Source organism: Gasterosteus aculeatus, chromosome 10 (assembly GCF_964276395.1).
Source record: "Gasterosteus aculeatus chromosome 10, fGasAcu3.hap1.1, whole genome shotgun sequence".
In the NCBI taxonomy this organism is placed as follows: domain Eukaryota; kingdom Metazoa; phylum Chordata; class Actinopteri; order Perciformes; family Gasterosteidae; genus Gasterosteus; species Gasterosteus aculeatus.
In genome coordinates, this window is record NC_135697.1 from 4,954,894 (window position 1) to 4,978,772 (window position 23,879).

At 45.1% G+C, this 23,879-nt stretch overlaps 2 protein-coding genes across 3 annotated transcripts; one reads left to right on the forward strand and one right to left on the reverse strand.

The window, feature by feature from the left end:
• The first annotated feature begins 350 nt into the window (after positions 1-350).
• Positions 351-11,336, forward strand: tfap2e (transcription factor AP-2 epsilon). Of its 2 annotated transcripts, none has more exons than XM_040189010.2 (7): positions 351-637; positions 2,655-3,095; positions 4,891-4,945; positions 7,360-7,591; positions 9,137-9,255; positions 9,686-9,824; positions 10,161-11,336. In XM_040189010.2, exons 1-7 carry the CDS (start codon positions 602-604, stop codon positions 10,420-10,422), a joined length of 1,284 nt encoding a protein of 427 aa, XP_040044944.1. In that variant the 5' UTR covers positions 351-601; the 3' UTR covers positions 10,423-11,336. The 2 variants fall into 2 exon arrangements, with proteins under 2 accessions (XP_040044944.1, XP_040044945.1); XM_040189011.2 differs by lacking the exon at positions 351-637 and adding an exon at positions 1,190-1,501.
• Positions 11,337-14,289: 2,953 nt separating this feature from the next.
• On the reverse strand, positions 14,290-23,859 carry psmb2 (proteasome 20S subunit beta 2). The gene is made up of 6 exons (XM_040188835.2): positions 23,626-23,859; positions 22,938-23,060; positions 22,768-22,838; positions 15,499-15,661; positions 15,073-15,122; positions 14,290-14,520 (listed from the first exon to the last, which is right to left on the reverse strand). The coding sequence occupies exons 1-6, from the start codon at positions 23,714-23,716 to the stop codon at positions 14,419-14,421; spliced, it is 600 nt and encodes a 199-aa protein (XP_040044769.2). The 5' UTR covers positions 23,717-23,859; the 3' UTR covers positions 14,290-14,418.
• Positions 23,860-23,879: the final 20 nt, after the last annotated feature.

Consider the following 23,879-nt stretch of genomic DNA (forward strand, 5'->3'; position numbering starts at 1 on the left):
TAGTTTGGTCATTTTGTGCTTCGAATCTTTAGAGAAAGTAGATGAAAAATGTTGAGCGTGTTTTAAAGATGCGAATTTGGGACATTCGAAGGAATTGCAGTTATTAATGCAGTGCTTTTGTGAAAAAGCAATAAGAAGTTGTGAAAAGACGACTAATCTTAAGTTTGATTTGAATATAGCTTTACATTTACTCTGCAAACATTTGGATAAATACATAATTGTCCCAGTTTATAATGTTTTAAACTTACATGGATCCAGAACAATGTTTCAAAGGAAACAAAATCCGCTTTTTTGTGCATCTCGGGAATCCTTTGCTTTCTGATTATTTTCCTCTTCATTCCTGGTCCCATATAGTCCACGCAACACGCAGTGAAAAGTTTCACCCTCTCCACGACTCATGTCACCTCCCGCCCTCTTTCTCTTTGTCCCCGCCACCCCCCTCCTCCCCTGTGCAACATCCATCCATACAAACTCCTGCATCATCTCCCAAACTAACTCACTCCTCTCCGCACCTTCAGCCCGTCTCCTCTCCATCCACGCGTCACGTTAACCCCTCAGCTGCAGCGTGACAGCCGCGCTGAGAGCCACCGGCACCGCCGCCATGCTGTGGAAATCCCGAACCAAGACCGAGCTTCAGGTAAAACGAACCGCGCGTTCCCCTGTTTCAAGTGGTGTATTTTTTTTTTTTTAAATATCTCATGTTCAATATGTTTTAGGGCTGTTTATGTAAGTCCATCATCGCTGCGCGAAGAGCTGCATGTTTCGGGCCTGTTTGGTTTTTAAAGAGAAAATGCAGAAAACGCACTTATACACGATTCCGTCTGAGTGAAATTTTGGGAGGAAAATGAAAGAAAATGCATTATTAAATATGGGATCCAATATTTCTAGATGGAGAGACCTGGAGACCGGTGCGTAAAGGCGACTCAATCAAACGTTAAAAGTAGGGAAATGTGAATTTATTTTTAAAATATGTTAATTAACAAGATGTTTCTTAAATAACACATGGAAACTCTGATGAAAGAGTGTCCATCATCGGTGCGTAAATTCCAGAATACGAATCGGTGCCATTTATTAATAAAACGTCTCAAAAGAGAATAAATGTAAAAGTACGTGGTGTGTGTTTGAATCAACGGAAGATAATTGAATGAAAATATCTCTTTAAGAGAAGTGGACCCTGTCGACCCCTCCCCTCATTCTGCCGAGTGCGCGCAAAGCCTATAAATGGTGCGCTCACGGAGCGTCTGGAGGACTTCGTGTGTGTTGTCGTGCGTGTGTTGGTATCTGGCAGCAGCGTTCCATCCGTGCGTAAAGAGATCCGTCAAACGCAGACAGAGTGAAGGGAAAAGTAAATAACGCCTTTGAATTTAATGGACCGGTGAAAACAACCTGGATTACATCTCGGAGCACCTTTCACTCGTTGGACGCTCGCGCATCCTGTTGAATATTACATTTGGGGTCAGCCAGAGCGGTCCAGATGTTAATCCACACCTATTCGGCAATGGTGAGTTTCATAAAAACTTTGTTTTTAACCTTCTTGGAATTCATGTAGTTTATTTTATTTTTACTGTTGACGTCTGTTTGTTACTAACTCAATTTGAGGAAATAGTTTGTTTTCTGCGCCAAGTTGAACTTGAAAAAACTTACTTAAAAAAAAAACTCGGTTCGGCTAATTAAGGTCCGGAAAAAAATATTTTATGATTTAATCAATACGTTGCTTTTCTGGACAACACTCACCTTGCAGAGCATAATGGCCTCTGGGAATTCTTTTTTCTATATTCTGTCTGACAAAAAAAAAAAATCCATTTCTGATAAATGTTGTTAGTTCTTTGGTCTCCAGTAGAACCGAGCGCTCCGTGCGTCCCGGCGAGCCTCTGTGCCTCACAGGTCAGTGTCGCGGCGCCGGGCGTCTGTCCGCGCACAGTAAGCTGTCATCTCACCGCACAAACTGTCACGCGCCGAGACACAGCGGCGGCGCGTCTCTCTGGGGGAGCGGTTCTCGGGTCTAACAGCGACTGAAATGACCAACACGCGACCCGGTGATGGGTGACGGATATGAGTGCTTTTCAGCGTGCCGCCTGGCACATAATGGACATTGTTCCACAACAGAAGCATTGATCTGGCTGACCTCAAAACCGAAAAATCCAATTCGACCAGGATGTTTGTGAGCGGAAATGTGGGCTAGTGGACTACATATGTTTGGCATCTTGTTTTACGCGATTTGGTTAAACTTCTAAAGCCAAGTGTGGTTTAGTTGACACGATGACGGATTGTTTACGGATGCCCCCCCCCCCCCCCCCCTCGTGTTGTGGTGCGTTACCTGTCCTTTGTGCGGCTTCTTGGTGGCCGTGACCTTTCTGACACTGTTCAGCGGCGATGCCGAAGGCGTCGTGTGCCAGTGCGCATCACTTCAAGCGCTGCTGCTGTTTCCAGCCATCGGATACAGATGGAGAGACGTCTGTTGACGGGTTGCAGCTGTTTTGTGTTGAATTACATTTTTTCTTTATTTATATATATATATAGGGAGAAAAAAATAATAATAATAATTTAATCACATAACATAACATGTAATGTTCGCCAGCATTTGGAAAATAATTTTACGAGGAGGACATTAAGCTTCATGCTGTGAAAAAACAACTGATTTCATTTTTCCACAGGAGCGCGCAGATGGACTCAGCGGCTCTTCGCCGAGTGGGCGACTATCCCAACTTTCTTCCCTGAACCAGGCCGCCTACTCCTCGGCTCCCCCGCTCTGTCACACTCCGGCCTCCGACTTCCAGCCTCCGTACTTCCCTCCCCCTTACCCCCAGTCCTCTCTGCCGTACTCCCAGAGCCAGGACTCGTATCCCCACCTGTCAGATCCGTACACTTCCATAAATTCCCTCCATCAGCATCAGCAAGTGGCGTGGCACTCGCAGAGGTCGCGCTCCGACGACGGGGGACTCCTTTCACAGTCACACCGGGCTCTTAGCCTCGACCCCCGGCGGGAGTATTCAGCTGTCCCTCGGCTGCTGCACGGTCTGGGTGAAGGAGCTGCCGCTCTCGGGGACGGTCCCCTCGGGATGCACATGGGACATCACGGCCTCGACGATCTTCAGGTGACGTTTTTTTTATTTACTCGTTTTGGTTTTGTTGGCGCTGCGCACCGGGAAGACGGTGCGTAAAGCTCCCCAAATCAGAGGCCCCGGACATGAACTCTTTAAGAACGAAATCTCCATTGGGCCTCTTCGGCACTGTATTTTTATTTATTCCGATATATGATAATGTACAAAAAAAAGGCCCTTAAAAGCATTTAACATCCACTTCTTTAAAACGATAATTCATGGAAAATATCTCGCATTAACAAACACTGCATATCATCATCATACAATCCTTTGAGTTTATTTGCAATGTTTAAGATGTTATTTCTATTTAAATAACTTAAATTAGGTCATTTGACATCATTTACATTTCCCACAAAAATCACACCAGTAGTTCAATTTTGTGTATTTTAAAATAAGTAAACAAATGTGCGTCGGAGAGACCAAAATAAACTGCCGCTTTTGAATTGCAATCAAATACATAATTCCACAACAAAATTAGCCAAAATTCGTAATATTTTCTTCATATATTCTTCCTAAATTAACGAATAAATACACGTTTTTTTGTTTTCTTACATTTTAATACTTTTTGAGACAGTCTTTGGAGGTAAAATGTATCTTGATAATTCATGGTATCATCGGGAGTAAGTTCATTTAATGTTTTTGTGAGATCATGTCAGATGTGTCCGTCGTATTGTTAGTCGGGACATTTAGTATCACCCGATGTCTCGCGCAAAGACAAAGTACGTCTGCAGCATCTCGCCTTCTGCAGTTATTGTTTGAGGGGGGGAGATATGGGCGGGCGGGGGGGGGGGGGGGGGTGACGAGACGAAGAATAGTTTCTATGGCTTATTGAGCAGTCAGCTTCCCTGCAGCAGGTGCAGCTGCAGACGCCTGTTTGTTGCCTCACAGAGTATTAGAAACACACACACACGCACACACACACACAGACACACACAAACCGAGACCAATTGATGTGCGCGGTCATTAATAGAAAAGAAACGTTTGCGAGCAGCGCCACGCAGGGAAGGAGTCAACCCGGCCGTGTTGCTGTTAAACGCTCCCTCCTGACAAGGACCTTTATTTGATTAATGGATTATATCCTTCGTCTTTGAATCCTCTTATAAATTCACCACAAAGGAGACATCCGAGACTCGCCCTGTAACACAATCCCATCCTCAGTGAATGAAAAGATCAAACAATATGCAAAGACTTTAATTTATTTATTTTAATGTGTGTACCGAGGGGGCTGTTTTTGATCATTATTCAATCACTTCTCCCCCTAATATGCACATTCTGAAAGAAATATATATTTCTTTATGTTGGAAAATGACTCAATTTCTTTAAAACAAAATTGATTATGAGAAAAAAACTACCCTTCAGTTATTTGAACCAGTGCATTATTTGTATTGTTTAATTGCATTTTTCTTTTTCTTAATATTTTCAAACCAACATTGAGCTTACAAACACCACAACAAAATATTCCACAAATTCCCATCGATCTACAAATTAAAACATTACAATTCTTTTGGAACTACAAATGAACTGTTGAAAATCCTCCGGCCTAACTCCCGTGATTTACTGTCTCTCCACGCGCTCAATTCTGCACAAGCAAAAGCAATCCAATAAGAGTAACAGACTTCATTATTTACTGTGATATGGATAGTTGCTCATGTGCTGCGAGGTAAAACCTATAACGCTGGACCGTCCATCTTGCTTTGGCCTGAGAGAAAAACCTATGTGTGCATGCGTATATATAAGTGTGTGTGTGTGTGTGGATAAATGATAGTGACTGTCTGTCTGTCTGACACAGGGAATGGAGGAAGGATCAGCCCTGGGCATCCTCGACCACTCTGTCATTAAAAAAGGTAAGAGGTGGGAGACAGCTCTGTGTGTGTGTGTGTGTGTGTGTGTGTGTGTGTGTGTGTGTGTGTGTGTGTGTGTGTGTGTGTGTGGTAGAGAGAAGCGAAAGATTGAGTGTGTGTGTGCACATTTGTGTCTAAGTGTGCACCTATATAATTGTGCTATACATGCTGAAGGGGGTTTTGTGTTTAGGGCACCAGTCTTTCTCTCTCTATCACACACACACACACACCGACACACACACACACACAAACTATAAATAATTCTGTTTTGCTATTTCATTTGAAGTCAAGAAGTCCTCTAATACTCAGCTGCAGACTTCACCCCAAAGGCACACATTCTTAATGAACTGTTCATGGTCATATGAGAGAGGGAGAGAGAGAGAGAGAGGGAGAGAGAGAGGGAGGGATTAGAGTGAAGAGGAGAAGTGGGGCAAAGAAGAAAAGGGAGGGGAACATGATAAAAGAGGAGTTGTGGGGGAATTTGCAGAGTGTGATCACTGTAATATCACCAACTTTGAGTTGAAGGAGACACAGGGGCACGATTAGAAAACTCAAGTTGGATTTGTCGCTGGCGGAGTGTTATACTGGGAAGAAAAATGATATGATAGACAGGCATGTTAGGGTGTGTAATGCTGCAGCAGAAACAAATAAGGCATATATATATTTATATTATTACATACATTGTAGATGCTTTGCATTTTATTCCCTTTTAAATCCCCGATATATTTTGGCCTAAAAACTCCAAACCCCTCACTTCTTCTTCATCTCTTCATGCTGTAAAGTTTTCACAGAATCAAGCTTTTTATTCCCCAAATCAAGTCTCCTGAAGAAGAGGAGGAGGCTCCCACTGTGTGTTTCCAGCTCGGCTCAAGCTGCTGCAAACCAGCAGTGATTTGATGAAGTGACAGCGATTCCACTTGTTTGCCCAATGCTTCGACTTGATCAATTACCACGGCGACACTCTCCCCGGCAACCACTTACAGCAGATAGCGGAGCAAACCTAAAGCCCTCATGAATAAGAAAATCCAATAGGGAGAAGGGAACGACACAGAATACAGGAGAAAAAGAGGGGGAAGATGAAGAGTGGGAGGCACAAGAAAGAGTCAAAGATGATAAGGGAGAGCGAGAGGGGAGGAGGGAGGGGCAGAGAGATGGCAGAGGAGAGAGAAAGAGGGAGAGACGGGAGCTGGAGAGGAGGCTCTGCCGCTCCGTGGCCTCGCCGGCTGCTGCTGAACGAGGGTTTGAGAGATTCTTTCTCCTTCAGTGTGCGTCGCACAGCGGGGCGTCGTAGGGAGGCGACCCGCCCGGACCACAGATACATCGTCCTTTAGAGAGAGACGGAGACATAAAGACGCCTGGAATGTTCATGTAAAGGACGGCTTCCGCCAGATTAACAGAGACTAAATGGTTTTTACTAAGAAATAAATCTGATTTTGGCCCCAACAGTAACACAACAAAGAGGCGGATGTTGTCTTTTAAAAAAAAAAAATAATCTCATTTCAAAATATGTAACCAAAACATTTTTTTTTTGATGCAGTTTTCAGTTAACTCCAGACAAATGTTAATATCAGCACTGTTTCCTCAGCAGATGGTCCCACACACACTGTTCACATAGGAAGTTCATGGACCGTTTTGAGAAAGATTTTGAGTGGATTTAAAAAATAAATAACAGACATTTATTAATGTTATGAGCAAGACAAATAAAAAAACCTCAAAACCAAACCAAATCTCCTAAAGTCACCTCCAAAAAACCACATCCAAACAATGAGGTGGAGTTCCTCTTTGTATCCGTGTGAATGAATCCTCATACGGGGAGTTGATTCCACTGAATCCTCCCAATTCAGAGGATTTCTTCCCACACAACTGCAGGGATTTAAGATTAAGACTCCAAAGCTAATTTCATCAACACCAATTAGCTTCCTAAAATATGACAAAACAAAGAATGAACAGCCCTGCAAGTCGAGCAGGCCGAGCTGCTCCCCGAATCCTGAACTCCGAGACGGCTTAGCTCCCCCGACCCCCCCGACCCCCCCACCACCCCCCTCCTCCAAAACAGAAAAAAACCTCACAGAAGTTTAGCACGGTGCAGGAAAGTGAGCGTGAACTGAGCTCTTCAAGGTGTGAAACAGCTATTTGAGAATGCGCAGTCAAAATGTGACCACCTGCAGTCTGAGCGGGAGAATCAACAAGCGGCATCCAGAATTAGAGCTGTCGACCCGGGAGAACGTGACACTGAATACATTCATTAGGATCATTCACACAACACCGTTGCCAGCGCAGAAAGATGCTTTTAGACTGACAATCTTTGCTCATCCTCGGTCTCTTTGTTGCTCTGATTTGGACCTAAAGTTCTGGAGCAAAACAAGTGTGAACTTTTCCTAATCTCACCTTTCTACCTCCATTTATTTGTCCACCAGTTCCCATTCCGTCCAAGCTGAACGGGTCGTCCCTGTCCATCTTGTCCCTGGGTAAGGACGGCCTGGGGATGGGATCCGTGTCCAACCCGGCCGAGGTGTTCTGTTCGGTCCCGGGTCGCCTCTCGCTGCTCAGCTCCACCTCCAAGTACAAGGTGACGGTGGGGGAGGTGCAGCGACGCCTCTCTCCACCTGAGTGCCTCAACGCCTCCCTGCTGGGTGGAGTCCTGCGCAGGTGAGAGGGAGATGGGGAATGAAGGGGGGGGGGCAGCCTGAGATAACCTATTTGGACTTTGCTTAAATCTTTGATTTCGCTGTAGCGGTTCACCTTATTAAAACTAAAAAAAAAAGTTAAAGTGTAACAATCTTTGGTTTATGTCCCAGCTTGTAGACTTATGGAATCACTTAAATAAATGGAGTTCAGATGAACACAGCTGTTTTTGGTGGTGCATCTTTCTTCTCGCTGGGGAAAATGTGTGATTTGTGACTTTTGTCTTTACAAAAGGCTTTTAATGGAGTTGTATAACTGGCTGAACGTATGTTGCAAATACAATATATTCAATGCACATATCATTCAAACATCTAGCAAAAAAATAGGTGTCTCTTTGGCACTAGTTTTTACAAAAGTGAAAAATGAAATCCACCACAAGGGAGCTGTGTCGCTTAAATGAATAGTCGAAGGAAGAAACAGGATCGAGGCATTTTTTGCAGTGTCAGCAAGGGTAACTCTCCTACAGTCCATACAAACAGCAACGTCCTCATGCTGCTCGCAAAAGTCACTGTGGGAAATGCAGGAAATCAGATTTGATTTGAGGGGGTTAGTTAAGGGTTGGTTAAGTTGACGACACGCCAGATCCTACCACTTCCTCATGTTGGATCACTGGGTTTCAGTTGTTAGTATAAAGAAACAGCCTCTTGGTTTGAAAAGACCAACACCAACCATGTACGCTATTGTGCTGAAGCTTTTCAGAATAAGAGCGTTTCGACTTAACTATGGGGCCAGAGCGGAGGACCCAAAATGGGTCATGGGACTAAATCACAAGAGAGGCAATGTGGTTGAATGAAGCACCGCCGCGGGGCAAGAGAACAACGTTATGATCGGAGTTACAGGCTGAAATACTTTAAGAGGACACAATTAAAAGGTCTAATACATAAAACACAGAGATACAGCATTGTCTTTTCATTTTGACATACTTGTGCTTAAGTATTTTATTGCGTATCTACACTGTAAATCAACCACCAAGACTGTAAAGTAATATGTAAACAGTGCTGCTTCCACTTTGACACAATACAATGTCTACAACGTATCAATAAAACAAAATAAAACTCTCAGGAGCCATGTTTTAATAAGTGCTTTTATTTTTTTTAAGATTTTGAATGCGGGACATATTTTGACACATGTGATACTGTTGATACTTTTACTTAAATTCTCCAAACACTTCTTTTGCCAGTGCTGCTCGTCATATAAATACTTCCAAAATATTCCTGTACCAATAGTTATTCAAATGTATTTAAATGTATACTTAGGAATAAAGGAAGGGGTGAGATCAGGGAGAGGAAAGTCAGGCAGCAACTAAAATCTGTGAAGAGAAATACAAGACACTATCAGTGTTGACAGGGAACATACTGCAGGGAGATTTCCGCCTCACATTCACTTACATAAACGCACACATAGACACAGGAGCGCACACACAAACACACTGCTACCAAGCTCATAAACACACACGCACAAGGACCATCTCCTAAAAACTGCTCTCTCTGTCTCCCTGTCCCCCCTCAGGGCGAAGTCAAAGAATGGTGGCCGCTGTCTGAGGGAGCGTCTGGAGAAGATTGGCCTCAACCTGCCCGCCGGGCGACGCAAGGCCGCCAACGTCACTCTCCTAACCTCTCTAGTGGAGGGTAGGGAAAACACACGCACACACATGCACGGGGTGACCTGCATGCATCCTGATAGATGGAGACACATATTCACTTAGAAACATCCTCGCATGAGCAGGCATGAATAAACAAGTCAAAGCACGGGGGGGGGCCTGCATGCGTGGATGGTGTCATTAAAAAAAAAAAAAAGAAGAAGCTGCGGCTGCAAAGCCAAAGAGCAGTGAACTGTTTGAGTGGTGAACGTGAGAAAAATGGCTGCAGAGCTCTCGTCTCCTGACCCAAAACAGCGCCCTCTGAACGGTGTGTCGTCGTAACGGCATATATGTGCATAATTGTGGGACATCAATCCATGACCTTTAGCTGCACAGATGACTAAGAGTTTTCCCTTTTTGTACTAGTTAAGAACCAGATTCTAACAGATATCCTCTTCCTCCTCCTCCTCCTCCTCCAGGTGAGGCCGTCCATCTGGCGCGGGACTTTGGTTATGTGTGTGAGACAGAGTTTCCGGCTCGAGCAACAGCCGAGTATCTGTGCCGGCAGAGCGAGCCGGACCAGCTCCCAACACGGCGCAGCATGCTGCTCGCCACCAAGTGAGTGCTTCACCCCCCCCCAGAGACTCTAAACGTTGAAGGAGATGACACGGTGGCATCTGGATTGCTACATCCACTCACGTCAGGTTTTACGAGAGGGGAGAACTACGTGTAGATGTATCGAGTTCTGTAATCAACCACAAGGTGAATCTGTTTTAGAAGAAGAATGCAAAACAATGTCAAGAAAAAGCCCCTAATTGGACTTGTGAGACACCCACAAACTCATCATTCAGGTGTCAATCTGGTAAAGGGACAAAAGGATTCCACGTTGAGGGTTTTTCCATCTCAAGGTGCCACAAGCATCCACCTGACGTCTCGTCCTTTGTGTCTTCTCAGGGAGATCTGCAAGGAGTTCGTGGACATGATGTCCCAGGACCGCTCTCCGCTGGGCGGCAGTCGACCCACCCCCTGCCTGGAGCCCGGCGTCCAGGGGAGCCTCACCCACTTCAGCCTGCTCACCCACGGCTTCGGCACTCCCGCCATCTGCGCCGCGCTCTCCGCCTTCCAGAGCTACCTGATGGAGGCCATCAAAATGCTGGACAAGGGGGAGGGTGGAGGGAAGAACCACCACGACAAGGAGATGAAGCACCGCAAATAGAAACAGGGGGACGGACGGGACGGGACGTGCTCGCGGATGGATGGACCGGAGGCGGGAAGGGGGGGGGAGGGAAAAGAGGGAGGGGGTGGGTGAGGGGAACTCAAGTGCTGCCCCTCTGAGTCTTCACCCTCACCCTCAGGACAAATACTGAGACTTTCACCTCCCGGGGGGAAAAAAAAACAACCCCTCTGCGGCCCCTCTGGTCCAGGAGGCGGGGGGGCCGTGATGATATCTGTACTGTAATGTGTGTCCACAACCACCTCACTCAACATGACGCATGGACTCTCTCCTCAGTAGCTGGTTTGTGTCACGGAGGCGTCTACGAGACACCTCTTCAGGATGAGCTCCTACATGTGGCTGTATTTACCCCCCCACCCCCCACCCACACACTTTTCGTTTGATTTTGGTAAAACATGTCAACTTTATCTGTGTTTTAGAAACTCCTGCCTCCATCAGTCTCTCTCTCTCTCTCTCTCTCTCTCTCTCTCTCTCTCTCTCTGTCACACACACACACACACACACACACACACACACTTGGTTTTGACTGAACTCGTCTGAGAAGTGTCGTAAAGCCATATCCAAGACCACGACCCGCTCTTTGCTCCTCTTGAACTTTGGGAGACTTTTAACTCCCCCTGATTGGACACACACAGCCTCCACATGTAGTTCTTCCTAATGGGTGGTCATGGGAAATTGAGTTCTTGAGCGGGGGGGAGGGTGTAAGGTGGAGTCAAAGGCAGCTAAAGGAGATTTGGTTGCTATTATTTTGAAGTGCTGCGTGTTGGTAACTTAAGGAAGTAACACAAATCATTTTGTACTTTCAGTGTATGTTTATTATTAATGTTATTACTGTTATTATTATTGTATTACTGCATAAATGTAATATATTATTAAAGAACTAACTGATCGGTTTATTTCCGTGGCTGTGTTTTTTCTTTTCTCATCTGGGATATTGGAACAAATTAAAAAAGTAACGACACTTTCCGTTACCTTTAGTCTACAACTGCCAACTTTTCAATCCAAAAGGTGGTGACGGTTTTTATTTGTCACAATACTGCTATTTGTTATTGATCCGTGAGGCCTGAGTCTACTGTGACTTCACCAGGAAGGTCACAGCGGGGGCTGCAAATAACACTTAATTTCGTTATTGATTGATGTGTCGATTTGTTTTAGGTCAATTGCTCTGTCTATACGATTACTTAAAATAGTGAAAAATGTTAGATTCCTGTGACGTCTTCCCTTTATATTATATTATTATTATAACACCTGAAAATCAAAGGAAGTTTATAATGCAATTTGAAATGGTTTTAACACTAAAATCTTTCAATTTTTTTCACTTTGGTCCAGACTGAAATATCTACACAGCGTTTACACTGGTGCCGTTAACCATGAGACATTCGTGTTTCCCAGAGGATGAACCCAACTTACTTCAGTGGTCCTTTGACTTTCCACAGATCAACATGTTCACTTAGCCGGTGACATTTTCCAACATCTTCTTGAAGGATTGGAATAACATTTTGTCAAACATTCGTGCTATGCAGATGATCCCCCCCTAATACGTCGGGTGATTTTCCTCCAGCGGCGTCAAAAGCCGTCAAAATCTCCACGAATTTTAAATAGATTGCCATGAAATTTAGTTACAGGATGAACTCTAATAACTGTAACCTTGTGCCATCATCAGGTCAGACTTGTACTTAGGGAATGTGAGCATGCTGACCTGCTAACTGAACCCGGTAAACCTGCTGATGTCTTGCTGATAAATGACTTAAACTGCTAATTCGACATTGTTGTCAAGGCTTCTCTGGGTCCCCTGGACAACACATGGACTTGTTGTTTTACTCGTCGAGCTGCGGCTTGCTAACACAGGAGCCTGAGTTAGTGGGCACGCGGGCCCCAACGGGCCACTCCAACCACGAAAATAAGTCACGGCTTCCAATAATCCACAGGGGACTCCAGCAGGGGCCCCGGTGAGCGCCGCACCTGGGAGAGCGCAGGCAGCCGTGTGACATCCAGCGCACAACAAGCCACACACACACACACACGCATCAACCCATCTGTTTCACATTTCTCCGACCACCGCTCGCCTCCCCTGCTCAGCCCTTCACGTTATTTAACCAAGACGAGATACTCAACGCAATTGCTGCTTTCCAGGGACGGCGCGCGTACACGCGTCGCCCCGCTCGTTCCCTCTCAGACATCACTCACTGCTACCTGCCCCGCGTCTCCCTCTCTCCCCTCCCATCTCATTACCCCGCTGTGTCAACCGCCCCCCTCATACCTTCATCTCCCACTCTGTAACCTAACCCCCCTCCTCCCCATCCTGTTCACCCCCCCCCCTCCCCTCCTCCCTCCCCCTATCCTCTCCCTCTATCTGACACTCAGCGGGGCCGCTCCCCATCTCTCCCCGTGCCTCCAGGCACAACATATGCTGCTCTTCCCGTCAGATTCCGGTGTGTTTGAGAGAGGAGGGATTGTTTAATGTTTATTAATCACCTGTCTGTGGTGGAGACAGTGATAGCGCCACACACACACACACGTTTACACATGGGCTGTCTCGCTCACACACACACACACACACACACACAAACACCCTGTGATGTTACCAACGCCGCCTGGTTGTTCCATTTACAGCTGTATACGAATCCGCTTGTTTACTGTAACACTTGCTGTATACAGTCAAAATCTATTTCAGACACTACTTTTCTTAAGCATGTCAAGTACTAAAAACATTCAAAATACGCTGTTGATCTGCTGCAAACTGTCTTCAGCATGGAGATGTTGTTTCACGTATGTATTACTGACAACGGCGTTGCATTTCCATTAGTTTGAGTGCTGTCAGCGTGCCGGAGTTCAATGTTTCCTTAAGAAAATTTGGTATATATTTGATCAAATAGGAGCCGATGGATTGTAAAATTGAATTCTTTAAGCGCATGACAAATAAAGACACACTGAAATAATGTAGACGGGGCATTCAGAGTGAGTAAACCTGCATGTTCACTGTTTTTAATCAAAGACAAAAATGTTCTTTCTGTATGTCAACTGTACAAATTGTGTGTGACATCATTGACCTATGGAGGGTCACATTACTGTGCGTGTGGAGCCTCAGTACGGTTACAGCAAAGTCATCGTGCTCTCGTCACTCGTGGGGAGATCAAAAGTGAGCCGTGGTGACGGAGACTCAGTCTTCTGAAGAAGACGGCCGTGACACGGGACCGCAAATGGCCGGGAAGAAAAGCGAGCGAGCGGACATTGATTTAGGATCCACCGTGGTGATGCTCACAGGACCAACGTTACCCATCGGCCCACTCGGGTCAGGGCTCCAATATATTCTAAATACTGACACTGCGTCACAGAGGTGTTAATAAGGCTTCCCGCTCATTTCAAATCCATTTCCATGGCTGTATTGCTTTTATTAAACTTCAACGTTCAATGTTGCCAAGTCACACAGCAGCTAGCAGTAAAGCTGCTAGCGTCATCAGTAGTATGCTAAATTAAATTGGAATTTTCCAGACAGGGATTCATAAAGTATTCTTCCTTCTTCTCGTTTTTATAGCTTGGAAATTACACAATAATAAATAGTTTTGAATCACCATATAAACTAAACACGATCGCCTTTACATCTGCATTAAATACTAACAATATCTATACGCAGTTTGGTCATTCAGGGAACAAAACTATTTTTTCCATTTCTAAGTTAAACCATGTGCATGCGTGTTTCATTACACGTGTACAAGTATGAGCAAGTGTACATTACCCACACGCACGCTCAGTACAAGTGCAAAAGTACACAGCCAGGAGGCTGTTCTCTTTCTATGTGCAGATGAGTAGACTAGAGAGCAGAGAGAAAGCACCACAGGGACAGAGAGCTTGTATCTCAACTGTGTGTCACTTTTTATTGGAACAGCAAGAGCAAGGAGGTCAACGGTACAAAAAAAAAAAAAAAAAAGGGAAAGAAAGAAACGAGGGCGTGAGGGTTGGTAGTTAAGCAGTGAGCGGTCACTTTGTGCCGGAGGTGAGCTTCTCCAGGTCATGGATGCCCTCCTTGTCAATCACTCGGACGGTGAAGGAGGGGAGGTTCAGGATGAAGCGCTTGTTCAGCTGGGGGGGAGAGAGAGAGAGAGAGACAAGAACTATTAAGAAAAAAGAAACGAACGCAAACCCATCAACGAGAATACACAGGACCCCGCATGCTTAGTAAAGCCTCAATTAACAAAAAGAAAATAGATTAAAAATGACACAAATTTGTTATATGTCGCGAACTTATTCGCTCCATCTGCAAAGATTTATCAAGGCTTGCTGTGCGGCTCGAAGACGGAAATTCCTGCAAATCAAAATAGAAAAACAATGATTTCTTCCTTATTAACTATTTTTCAGTGAAAGCAGTTTGGCCGGCGGGCGTCCTCTGAATTCCCCTCGGCCCGAGCTGAGGTCAGCTCAAAGGTCGCCGTGGATTGAGCCGACGTGACGCTTTTGGACTCCCAGTGATAAAAAAAAAAAACTCCCAGTGACAAATCCACGTGAGAGGGAATCGAACACAGAGGACACTTCTCTCTCCGAGAGGCTGCGCAACATAATTAACTATTTTATAAAAATCTTAGCGTTTTTATTCATTTGTTCTACAACTGAATGCATAAAACTCCTCGAACTCACTTCCTCAATGCACTTCTTCAGCAGATCCAGGGCCTCATCTCTGGTCAGATCTAAAACAAAACAAAACAAAACGAAAAAGGAAGAACAGAGGGGGAGGGGGGGGGGGGGGGGGATGGCCAAGACACCAATTAGATTATAACGGAGGGGAAAAATGGCCTTTAATAACTAAGAAAGCAATCTGAGGACAGATAACAAGCTCAAATTGCTAAAAGCACTTGATTCTAGTTTGTTGGACTTATTAGGGATGTTTTCACTGCAAACCACGGAGCCATTAGCAAACAAACTGTTGTCTTGTTTCTTGTTTCAAGTCGCTTGCCATCAGAGGAAATCATCTCTCTGGAGTCCGTCCTGTGTCACCGCTCATGGGCCTCCTTTAAAAAGGACAAAGACGCGAGAGGTTTGCACGAGGCCTTTCCGTGCACCGACCTGGTCTGTAGTGCTGGTCCAGGATGGAGAGGGTGAGGAAGGCCCCGTAGCCGTGGGCGGCGAAGGGAGCCTTGGCCAGGGACGACAGGTAGTCCATGTAGTAGAGGCCGGGCCCGTCCGCGTCGTCGTAGCCCGCCAGCAACAGGTTCACGTGGTACGGCGTCTGGAGCCAGAGGGGGGTTAGAGTTTGTTTGCGCCAGTATGTGAGCCCTGACCAGGATACGAAAGTTCAGGTTTAAATTGTTGAGAAACAAAAACGAATAAAGGATTCTCCGCAATTTACAAAAGGCACCGACGTTCCCATCACAGAGAAGCTCAACTTCGTTCTCAAATATCTGTGATTATTGAACAGAGCAGAGCGGTGGGGGGTGAAAGAGGTGAAAGGGCGTCACGGGACAGAGGAGGCGAGTGTGCGTTTGTGTGCAGGGGGGGAATCAGGGTGTCAGTGTGTGACATCTGCTGGGAGTCGGCACCCCATGTTGCTCCTTCCATCGCCCCCTCCCACCCTCTTCATCCCTGATTTACCTCCCTCCCCCCTATCTCCCGCCTTCACCCTGTGCCCTGGAGTAGCGCCAGCGCTCATTAAAAACTTCTAAAGTCGTTTCTTTTGCCCCTTCCTCCCCCCAACCCCCTCCGTCTCTTTTTAAATTACATCTTTTACGCTTCCAGCCTCTTCTCCCTTCTCTTCCTCCAAAACACTAATTTTCTCTCTTCGTTGTTGCGAGCCACTGTTCCTTTTTTTTTTTTTTTAAATAAAAAAAAAAAAAGAAAATCCCCTCTTAGTGGCTTAAATTCTTGACGGAGTCAGAAGCAGTGCGGCGTTTCTCAGGTTCAAATGCAACATAACTGCACTGGCGCAGCGAGGCAACGTGACTCATGTGTCGCCGGGCGCGTTGTGATCCGCACACCTGCCCTCTGGTTTTAATTCATCTCTGAGCCAACCGGCTTATTCCTGTGACTGGTGTGTTAGCCACAAGGGCAATGCTGTACACACACACACACACACACACACACACACACACACACACACACACACGGCGTGAATCTCGGGGTGAATATCTCTGTGTGCTTTAACTCCTCCGTGAGCCTGCGAAAGCCCCAGTGGCACCCCCCCCCCCACCACCACCCCCACCACCAGACACCTGTCTCGCTGGTTACAATGTAACAATAATATGTTGGCATCAAAATAACCTTCCCATGTCACCTCGCAGGGAAGCAGGCACCTTGTTAACCAGCCACCTGAACTCACACCCACGTTCACAAACAATGCACATGGTACGTTTCATCCATAACCCCCCGTGACGCTTGCTCTCTCGATGCCGCGAAACAAAAGCTTACCCTGTGCGCAGCCACCTTTTTGTCTTTCCTAGACCTATGACCCCCCCCCCCCCCCCCCCCCCCTTTTGTAGGTAAATAAATGAGCTAGATTGAGCAACTGCTCAGCACAAGGTGCTAGCCTGGCTCACACGACCCAACAACATACGACTTGTCAGTTGAGTGTCTCTTCCTACACCGCAAGTGATGTAATCAAACAAATTTCCCTGAAACGTGCACCATTCCTTCCAAGACATCATCAATGTAGGGAGAGAGAGGAAAACGCTGTAGTGGTGACACAAATTAAGGTCAAGCCTCTAAAAATCATCCCAAACTCCCCCCTCTTCCACGTTCCAGCACTACCCCTCACCCTCCCTCCGCTCCTCCCCTCCCTCCCTTATTTTTGCACCCTGCCCTGGGGCGTGTTCTCTTTATTGGCATTTCTCCTCAATCTGCTGTATTAATTGTTCATCTGTGCAGGAGCAGGGGAGCCGCGTGCAATATGGCGCCAGTAATTATTTGTACCCGTTGTGTGCCCGCGCTACAAAATATTTTACAAACTCACACGGGGCCAGCTGCACAGGCTAACTGTTGCTGCGGCAACAAACATCTCCAACTTCACGGTGGACAGAAATGCTACTGGTTCCGCACTCTGCAGGGCAAACACCTAAATATGTACACAAGCGAGTGACCCGGAGGCTTTCAGGCCTTTCCACATCATCGAAAAAATGGGATATTTATAAACCATCTGTTTTGTGCCGCATCCATCGAAGCCGATGTCTCAGCCTCCTGGAACGCGTTTATTCAATATTTAAATTGATCTCCATCAGTCTGCGACGCATTGTGTTCTTTACAAATACTACAGTTCATCAGACAGGAAGCTGCAACAAACAGAGACAGAGGCCGGGTTCCCGTGTCCCTAAAACTTTGCTTGGCTCCGCGGTGGATTTCATGTGCATCATTACCGATACCATTCAGGCCTCGGGTGATGATGCTCACCAGTATTTTTTCGCTTCCTTTGTCTCCTCTGTAAAGCTTGAGTGAATGCAGTACACCAGAGGTTAGCGCGGTTGTTTTTCTGGACGGCGGGCTTCGTAAGCAAGCGCACGTACGTGCATATGCGAACGCGGTTTCGCTCGCTTGGCGCCGACACGCTCCGCTGGCTTTAGCTAACTGCACCTCCCGGAGGTCTGCGGCCAACGGGGCATGACAGCGCTCCGACTAAAGGACTCATCGGTAATTTATCCTGCAGGAATACGGCCATCAGAATTAACAATATAACGTTCATTTATCAGCCAGTGGTTCTTTGACCTAAGGGTTGTGCCAGTGGGATCACATGATGATATTTTCGGTTGGGGGAGTAGAGGAGGGGGGGGTCAGAGGGTGATTTAAAGATGAAGAAAAAAAAAGAAATATTTGAAATACAAAAGAAGATCATTATCTTTCCTTTCTGTCTGGGATAAACTTTAATCTGCCATGATTTAATCAGATTAATTAAAATAGATTCCAACAGATGCAGCTAGTTCCCCAAACAAGAGCTGAGCGTAGACGGTGGACTACAGGCGCTTTGCAGCTACATAAATCTGCATTTCAATTTGTTTTAGTCAACCAATGGGCTCAATTTATGTTGTTAGAAAGGTTTTGTTTATAAAAGGTTTCAACATCCTGATTATTTTGTTTGTATTTCTTTGAGGTGATTTCACTTGAGATGCGCATCTTGACTTTATCAATTGTAGCGAAATAAATTCCGCGTTTCCTGATTCTGAAATACGAGGATTTGATGCCGTTTAATGTAAATCTTTCCAATGTGGTGGAACAAAACAAAAACTTTAAAGAAGTAACCTGGTAAATTTTCAAAGTATTGCATGGAATATTGTCATCCAAACCAGTAGTCTATGGATGCATCTACCGAATATAATGTAAATTAATTAAAGTATGAATGGAATAATTCTACTATTCTTCTAATTATTTCTGACCCAAATAAGACACAAAAAACGGTCCGTTTCCATCTCTCGCATGTTTGTGAAGGAAACGCTACTTCACATATCTCTTTTTTTTTTTTTAAAAGGACGATACAGATTACGTATTCAACATACTCAAGATGGTCTGGGGCAGGAGAAAGCGGCATAAAAAAAGCCCTGTTTATACAACATAATTCGCAAATGTCCGTGCACTCTGGAGGTTGATGAATGTGAGAGGAGCGTAGCTGGAGGAAGGTGTGGGATGCAGAGGAGAAACTGCTACTGCTTCAGTTTGGGAGCACTCCTGAGAACGCAGCATTAGTAAAGTCTGCACTCATAAAACCAAATTCATCACCGTGAGGCATGGAGGGAAAAAAAAATAAATAACGATATACTCGCCGCTCATGGCAAGACATGAATATAAATGTCATCCTCCACAACATGTGCAACCTTGACAGAAAGAAGAAGAAAAACATCCCCATCCTATAGGTCCCTCCCGTGCGCACGCACATTCTGTCTGCGCGTTATGTTGTTGACTCCTACTCGTTCTCACAAGTCTGCGTGGTGTTGTCTACTGGGCCTGGTCGCGTCCCCCTGGGACCTCCACACCTCCTCCTGCTGCCGCCGCCGCCGCTCTACCCCCCTATCCCCCGTTCGACGTGTCCCACATTCCCTTCTCTGTCACACTAATTGTTTTTTGTAATTATTTTCACCCTTCTGCTATTGTGACAGGCCGCGGCTGCACTGCGCTGTACAAATTAGTGCGAGCGACGCGCGGCGGCTACGAGAAGCGGCGCGTCCCTACACGCGAGGCGCCGCCCACACAAGCGCTAACGTGTACTACAAGGTGAAACAAATGTAGAATGGATGCAGGGCTCAAACAATTAAGTAGATCAACATGAGAAACACTCCACGGTCTTGATAATGGAGTCTTTTTTTTAATTTTTTTTTTAGTAGTGATGTAAAGCACCATTTCAAATGTGAGGATTTGCTGCTTTTTCAAATCTATGTATCAAAATCAAAGGTCTTTAGACGTCATAACGGACCGTCGGAAATTCACAGACACTTTTCACAATTTCCTGGATCAAACAGCTGGAGGAGAAGGATTGATAGCGGCAGTACTAGTCAGCCGCAGCCTAACTGCTATGTTTCATAATGTTTTTAAAAGCCCACGTGGGAGGTGCTTATTCAGCAGATGCTCTGATGTGGGTGTGACATGATGGGCCGCATTGGGGCTGCAGTGTTTCCCTGAGGGTTGCAGATTTTTTTTTGGGGGGGGGGGGGGGGGCACACATTTTCCAAAGAAAGGAACAAGGTGCTATATAGGAAATTAAACCGTTGAGACTTTCTTGGGGGGCGTGTGTGCCGCTTGGGGGGGAGGGGCTTGCGGTATATTCACACCAAAAGCAAAGCGGGTTTTCACGACGCTTTACCCGCGTGAGTTTACTCGCCCAACCATTTGTGGTTAATGGGCGTCATCACCTTCATCCCATTGTTTCCGATTCAACAAGGGCAGCAGGGCGGAGGTGATGACGGACAGAGCATCTCAACGCTGATTGCCATTCGGGAACGTTTTTAGCCAAAGTTGAAATGTTTCAACTTGCAAAAATGTTGGTGTTTTTAGGCTACAAAACTGTCTAACAAAGTTACCAAGCTGCGACATACTGGCTTGTAAGTTAAACTCAACTATGTAGATTAAGTAGTAATAAAACACCTTTCAGAGAGTAGGTCTCCACGCTTGTTTGACAGTACGAGTTCATTTAAACCTCGTACTTGCCTGTACTCCTTTCACCGTTTCAAAATGCGTTGGGCTTCTGCGTCGCTCCTGGTTCTCTGCAAAGCCTTCAGGACACACATGATAATTACAAAAGGCGCTGCACTTTGAGACGTGTTTGGCATAAATAACATAGGCAACCTCACAAACATGCACACTAATGAATTTAGCTGGTTGGCGCGCCTGACTAAGAAAAGATTCCACCCCTTCGTATGTTCGGTCAGATTTTTGTATTGAAAGTCAACACTGTAGTATTTGGATGAGCAGACCCGTGCAGGTGGGGGGGGGGGGGGGCTCGGCTGCAGGTGTTGTCAGGGAGTCTCGGTGGGCGGAGTCCTCCCTCACCACTCACAACAAGCTGACAAATGTACGTGGCTCTGTCAAAATGCATCTACTGGTTCAGTACAGATGGCTCGAGCTGATATGGGCACAAACAGAGATTTAATTACAGGTGAGACTCAATTCCCACCTGAACATCTCAGGAGAGTCACAAGACAATGGAGTTTGACATTTTGTAATGAATTTATTTAATAATAATTTAAAGCCGGAATTGTACGGAAACATATTTTTGAATATGGTTATGATTGCTTTAAATGAATTAATTTGTTATTCGATCATTTGCTCCCTACAGCTAAATGAGATTCTAAATGCTTACACAGGAAGGTAATTAAGTTAAAATAGAAATTACAATATTTATAGGCATGTTCCCTCATTGCCCCACGATGAATATGCTTAATTCAGAGGGAGCACTGCTTACTGATACAGGTGTTTTTTAGAAACGTTGTGTTGAGGCACACATGGAAAGAAACATGTGCACCAGAGCAACAAAAGATGGAGCAGGCCAGAGAATATGAGGCATGATAAAGTGCAGCAGATGGTGAGAGTAGAATTTACATTCCTGTTGACAAAACATGGCTGTTTAGCTCGTTCCCTGAGAACATCCATGTGTGTTGTTGTTGTTTTTGTTTTTTAAACAGACATTTTCACACAATCCAACGGTGCAGTAAACGTAAATCATATAAGATGACAGAGGTTTGTGGGCTGTCTTTAGTCGGTTTTGGAAAAGAAGCTATTTTAGTTACTACGTTGTACGTTTCAATCATAAAGTGTAATCTTTCTTCTCTTTGGATCAAATACATTTTAAATGTAAATAATACATTCGGAGGCTAAAATATATACATATTTTGTATTATTGAAGGAAAAAAGGTGATATTAAAAGAGCAGGTGACTGCAAACTTTGGAAGGCTATGCATAGATTCTGCTAAAAAGTGTAACTAAATAAACAGTGCAAATAAATAAATAGGTGCATATTACATTACAGGTCATTTAGCTGACGCTTTTATCCAAAACGACTTTACATTACACTTTAAACCCATGGCTTTTACATTTTTGCCCGGGGAGCAATTAGGGGTTAGGTGTCTTGCTCAGGGACACTTCGACTTGAGACATGGGCCAGCCGGGACTCGAATCACCAACCTTGCAGTTCCCAGCGCACCCGCTCTACCCCCTGCACCACGACGACCCCATATCCACCAACGGTCCACGAAAGGGCTTATTTCCTTGCTCAGAAACCCAGTGCTTTAAGTGTATGGTCCATCTACTGTGATGAGCCAATGTGGAATAAACTTTATCTAGTTGCTCCACAAAGAGACATCATCGCTTATGTGATTGTGTGCACAGACAAGGTTTAAAAAAAAGAAAATGGCCATCAACTCAAACAATTACTTTGTTTCTAATAGTCATCATTGCTCAAACTGTCCCCTTAAACAGACTCAATCCACTTGGGATGCATGAAAATCCACTAGCTAAGTGGAAGCTAAACCTGAGCAGACAGGATCAAATGGTTTCAAACAAAGACAAATACACGAGTGGACAAATGTCCAACGGAAGTGTCAAGTAATGAAAGCTAAAATAAATACATGGCTTTCTACACTTTCCAGTCATTTAATGCTTTGGCTACGGAAGCTTGATCGCTTAATCCGTTTTTAGAGCTGCGGTTTATTTGATAAGTCAAAATGGATCATATCAGCGTCGGGTCTGAACCTTACACAACTGAACATAAACTTGTAGTTAACCTGCATCACTAGTCGTTATGGTGTAGTGAAGCTCACAAAGCCGGAATGAATTAATTGGGACGCTTCAAGATATTATTCTTGAAAAGGCCCGTATGGATTGGTATGACCTTAATGCTTATAGACGTTGTGTTTTCATGATAGTTACCCTGCTTCGAAGGTAGTCTGCAAGATTCTTTCGTGTGAAGTTTGCTGCTGCTGCTGGACTGAGTTCATAACCTGTGAAAACATAAAGAGGCAAGGAAAGTTGAATGTGTGTGCTTACATGTAATAGAATGACTAACATGACATAACACACAACATCAACACAGTCCTTACCGTTCCTCATTTTGTAAAGCTGAACATTTTTCTGGATGTACTCTGCAAACTGGGCTGTGTCCCCCGCTTCTCCAACACACAGCAGCAAGATCTTCTCACTCAGTTTGAACATCTTATCATAGTCTGAAAAAACAAGGAACACAATTGACTTTTACCGTTATGTTAAGGAATTATTCAAGTGGCGATTTACTGACTGCTAGAGGGAGCAACGGTAAAGCAGTAAGTCAGCCTCTTTCACTTTCACTATCAGAAGTCTGCTTGGCAGGTCATGCTAACATTGCTAACTGTAGCTTCATATTCAAAAACATAACATGGAGTAAACTCTGGGCAGCTCGTGAAAACACTTGAACGCATAATTGTGCGACTTGGAGTTATGGAAAGGAGAGTAAACTAAAGTAAACTGCTATAACACAACGAGAGACTAATCTGCGACTTTAACTTATAGTAGCTAACATTACGGTTAGCTTTGCTAGCTCAACTCAAATACGAGATACGTGGTTACATTATGATGAAATGGGCATTATGCATCCATTTATCATAAAAAGAAACAACTCCAAGAACAAATTGATCAGTAAAACAGGTTGGTTTCCGCGTGAACAAGAGCTTTGACAGCATGTCTTGTTAGCACGTTTAGCTAACGTTAAAGCAACCGATGAGTGGCTAACGCTAAATTAATGCGTTGTCATACCGTTTTTCATCTGGATGATGCTGTTGGCTGCAACATTATCGGAGGCAACGAGGACAAAATCGGGTCCCTGGATGCCAATTAAATATTCCATTCTGTAAAACAGATATAAGCAGAGAGATTTCTATAATAAACACAGAAAGCGGACGTCTCCTAACCCCGACTGCACAGATTACACAGCAAAAGTTTGAGCTTGGTGGCGCAGACTGATGTCGTCACCGGAAACCGATGTCGCGTCTTTATTACGCGACTCGGGC